This window comes from Penaeus monodon, chromosome 3 (assembly GCF_015228065.2).
Source record: "Penaeus monodon isolate SGIC_2016 chromosome 3, NSTDA_Pmon_1, whole genome shotgun sequence".
NCBI lineage: Eukaryota > Metazoa > Arthropoda > Malacostraca > Decapoda > Penaeidae > Penaeus > Penaeus monodon.
Window position 1 is genome coordinate 27,974,708 of NC_051388.1, and position 3,036 is coordinate 27,977,743.

The 3,036-nt window shown below is 29.7% G+C and overlaps 1 protein-coding gene across 1 annotated transcript in view; it reads left to right on the forward strand.

The window, feature by feature from the left end:
- Window positions 1-490, forward strand: part of LOC119593974 (protein zer-1 homolog) — a gene marked incomplete in the record, with an annotated part of 28,106 nt that extends 27,616 nt beyond the window's left edge. Inside the window, 1 exon segment of the mRNA XM_037942995.1 lies at window positions 289-490. Coding sequence (XP_037798923.1) covers window positions 289-313 — 25 coding nt within the window.
- Between the last annotated feature and the right edge of the window lie 2,546 nt (window positions 491-3,036).

Genomic DNA, 3,036 nt, shown 5'->3' on the forward strand with positions numbered 1-3,036 from the left:
GAAAAAAAAAAAAATGTGTATTCTAAAGTAAAACAGTCACCGAGCGCAGAATTGTGTATCAAATAAAGGGAAACATCACAAAAATGGATATGAAATAGGAATGTCTGACCTGCTGTCTAGTGGGCCTAAAAGCCTGACCATTGAGCAGGCCATGATTAGCAGCACAAGGGTATTCACGAGAAGAGATCAGGTCACAGACAAACGCGAGTTGAGATGACGTGATTTGAGATGACCTCACAGGAGGGCAGACTACTCAACAAAGTCTGTTTCTCGTTCTTTTCTCGCCTCCATGGATCTCGACTCCGACAGTTAGTGCATATGAAACACCAGCGCTATGCAGAAATGATGCAAGAGGTTTTTCTTCTTCATATTTTTGTGTGATCTATGTTGTTCATCTTTCAACAGACAAGTTGTCTGTATCAGTATGCTTGTGTGTGTGTGTGTGTGTGTGTGTGTGTGTGTGTGTGTGTGTGTGTGTGTGTGTGTGTGTGTGTGTGTGTGTGTGTGTGTGTGTGTGTGTGTGTGTGTATTTATTTATGTATATTTTTTTTGGTTCCATATATACATATGCATACATGCACATGAATATATAAGTATGTATGTAAATACATACATGCTTATATACATACATACACAAATGCATTCATGCATACATAAACACAAATGCATACATGCATACATACATGCACACACACAAACATACACATACACATATAAAGATACATATACATACATACATACATATACACACATGTACACATATGTACACAAACATTCAACGTACACACACACACACACACACACACACACACACACACACACACACACACACACACACACACACACACACACACACACACACACACACACACACACATGTGTATATTTATTTGTACACATATTTGCATATGTATATGTATGTGTACATATACACATGCACATGGTATGGTATGGTCACTTGGAGATACATTGTCTGGTATTTTATGATATGAAATTTTTGTTGTAGATATGATTTATATGACAAAATGCTTTTTCACATGAAAAAATATGAGTAGGTAGTGTTAACATTAACTCTTTTTGTTTTTCTCTGCAGACATTTTCATGCTGTTCAGTAAGGATTTTTACTGTAATTTAATGGAAATCATGAACAGGATTTTTTTCTGGTTATTTGGTAATCAGAAAATGTCATGCCATAGCTTTATATTTTAGATTTTTTTTTTTTTTTTTTTTTTTTTTTTTTTTTTTTTTTTTTTTTTTTGAGAATCATAGCACAGGTTGTTTTTGAAGAGCATGTTAATATAAACATCATATTTACATTGAAACATATGATAGAAAAAAATCACTAGCTATTTCAAAAAGAGAATAACATATGGTATTTCACTTTAGCTCTGAAATTTTTCAGAATCACATTGAAATATAGCAAATTAAAGATAGTAGTGTACTATGAACTTTTAAGGTTAGTTCCAGTAAAAAAAAAAAAAAAAAAAAACTGTGATAACAGAAGGACTGAAGGCTTTCTGCTAGTGTATGGAGTGCATGGTAGTATTAAAATCCATCAGGCTTTAGGAGAAGGGCTTGGTTTTCTCTTCATTGCTATGCATTTAACTTACAAGATCATTAGAAATTTTAATACACAATATTTCCAGACAATAAAAAGTTTTCCAATTGAAATTATTTAACACATGAATTCAGTGTCAGCATCAGCCCCTTTGATATACCAGTTTACCAGCGGAGGAACATAGAATAAGACAGGATGATCAGAAATGACATATATATATATATATATATATATATATATATATATATATATATATATATATATATATATATATAATAATAATTTTATATATATATAATTACATATACATATATATAATATATTATCTATATATATATATATATATATATATATATTATTATATATTACATATTTATATATATATACATATATATATATATATATATATATATATATATCTATATATATATGTAGTTATTATATCATATATATATATATACTATTATATATATATATATATCTATCTTTATTTATATCTCTATATCTATATATATATATATATAATATATTCTATATATATATTATATATATATATATATAAATTTACCCCTAGTGAGATATTTTGTTTCCTGCTTATATGCAAAATTGGCTTTCAGATGCTATTTTCAGGCATCATATCACTGTCTAGGGGCCAACTTTTATACCTTTAATTGCCTTTTGGAGCTTTCTCAAGAGTTATAGTTAACTACCTCCAGTCCCCACAATATATATTTCAAGCAGGTTTGTAACAAGATAACTGCTCAGGTGTATACTGCAGTCATATGTAAAAGTACTTAGTTTATATATTACCATGTTGTACATGGAACCAATGCAAGCAGTAACAGTTCAATGTGGCCCCCAGATAACTTTTATGGCCCATTTTTTATTGGTGACAGGCGCAGAGGCTCACTTACGTTGTGTCATCAGGCTCAAAAGATATTGTGTGTCTTACCCAAGAAGACAGTATGTAATTTCTCAATAGTTAGAGAATCAATTATGTATTATGTAAGATCACCCAGTTCTGTGCAAATGTATTTGAATACCCTAATATATCACCTTTGCAAGATTGTTTAATTAACAGAGCTGATTGATCATGTTTTTACTATCCTGCATGTGTGAGTCTAGATTATGAAAATATGGTATTTGTCAGGAATTATGATATTACAATATTTTTCCTTTTTTCTGTACTGTAAGACTGCAATACAGTAGGTATTCTACAGAGTGTATTAGACAAGAAATCTGTCTATTATAGAAATTTTAGTTCGGTAAGGACTAAAACCAAAGCTATGTTTTATTACAAAGAGACAGTTTTAGGAATGCAGAATTGACTTAGAACAGTTTACATTTGTTAACAGAACATTATTGATTATTGAAAATGATTGGAAATATTTTAAACATATAATCTAACCAATTTCCTTAATACTAAAAAAAAGTTTTTAAACACTACTGAATATTTTATTAAAAAAAAGAAGGGAAAT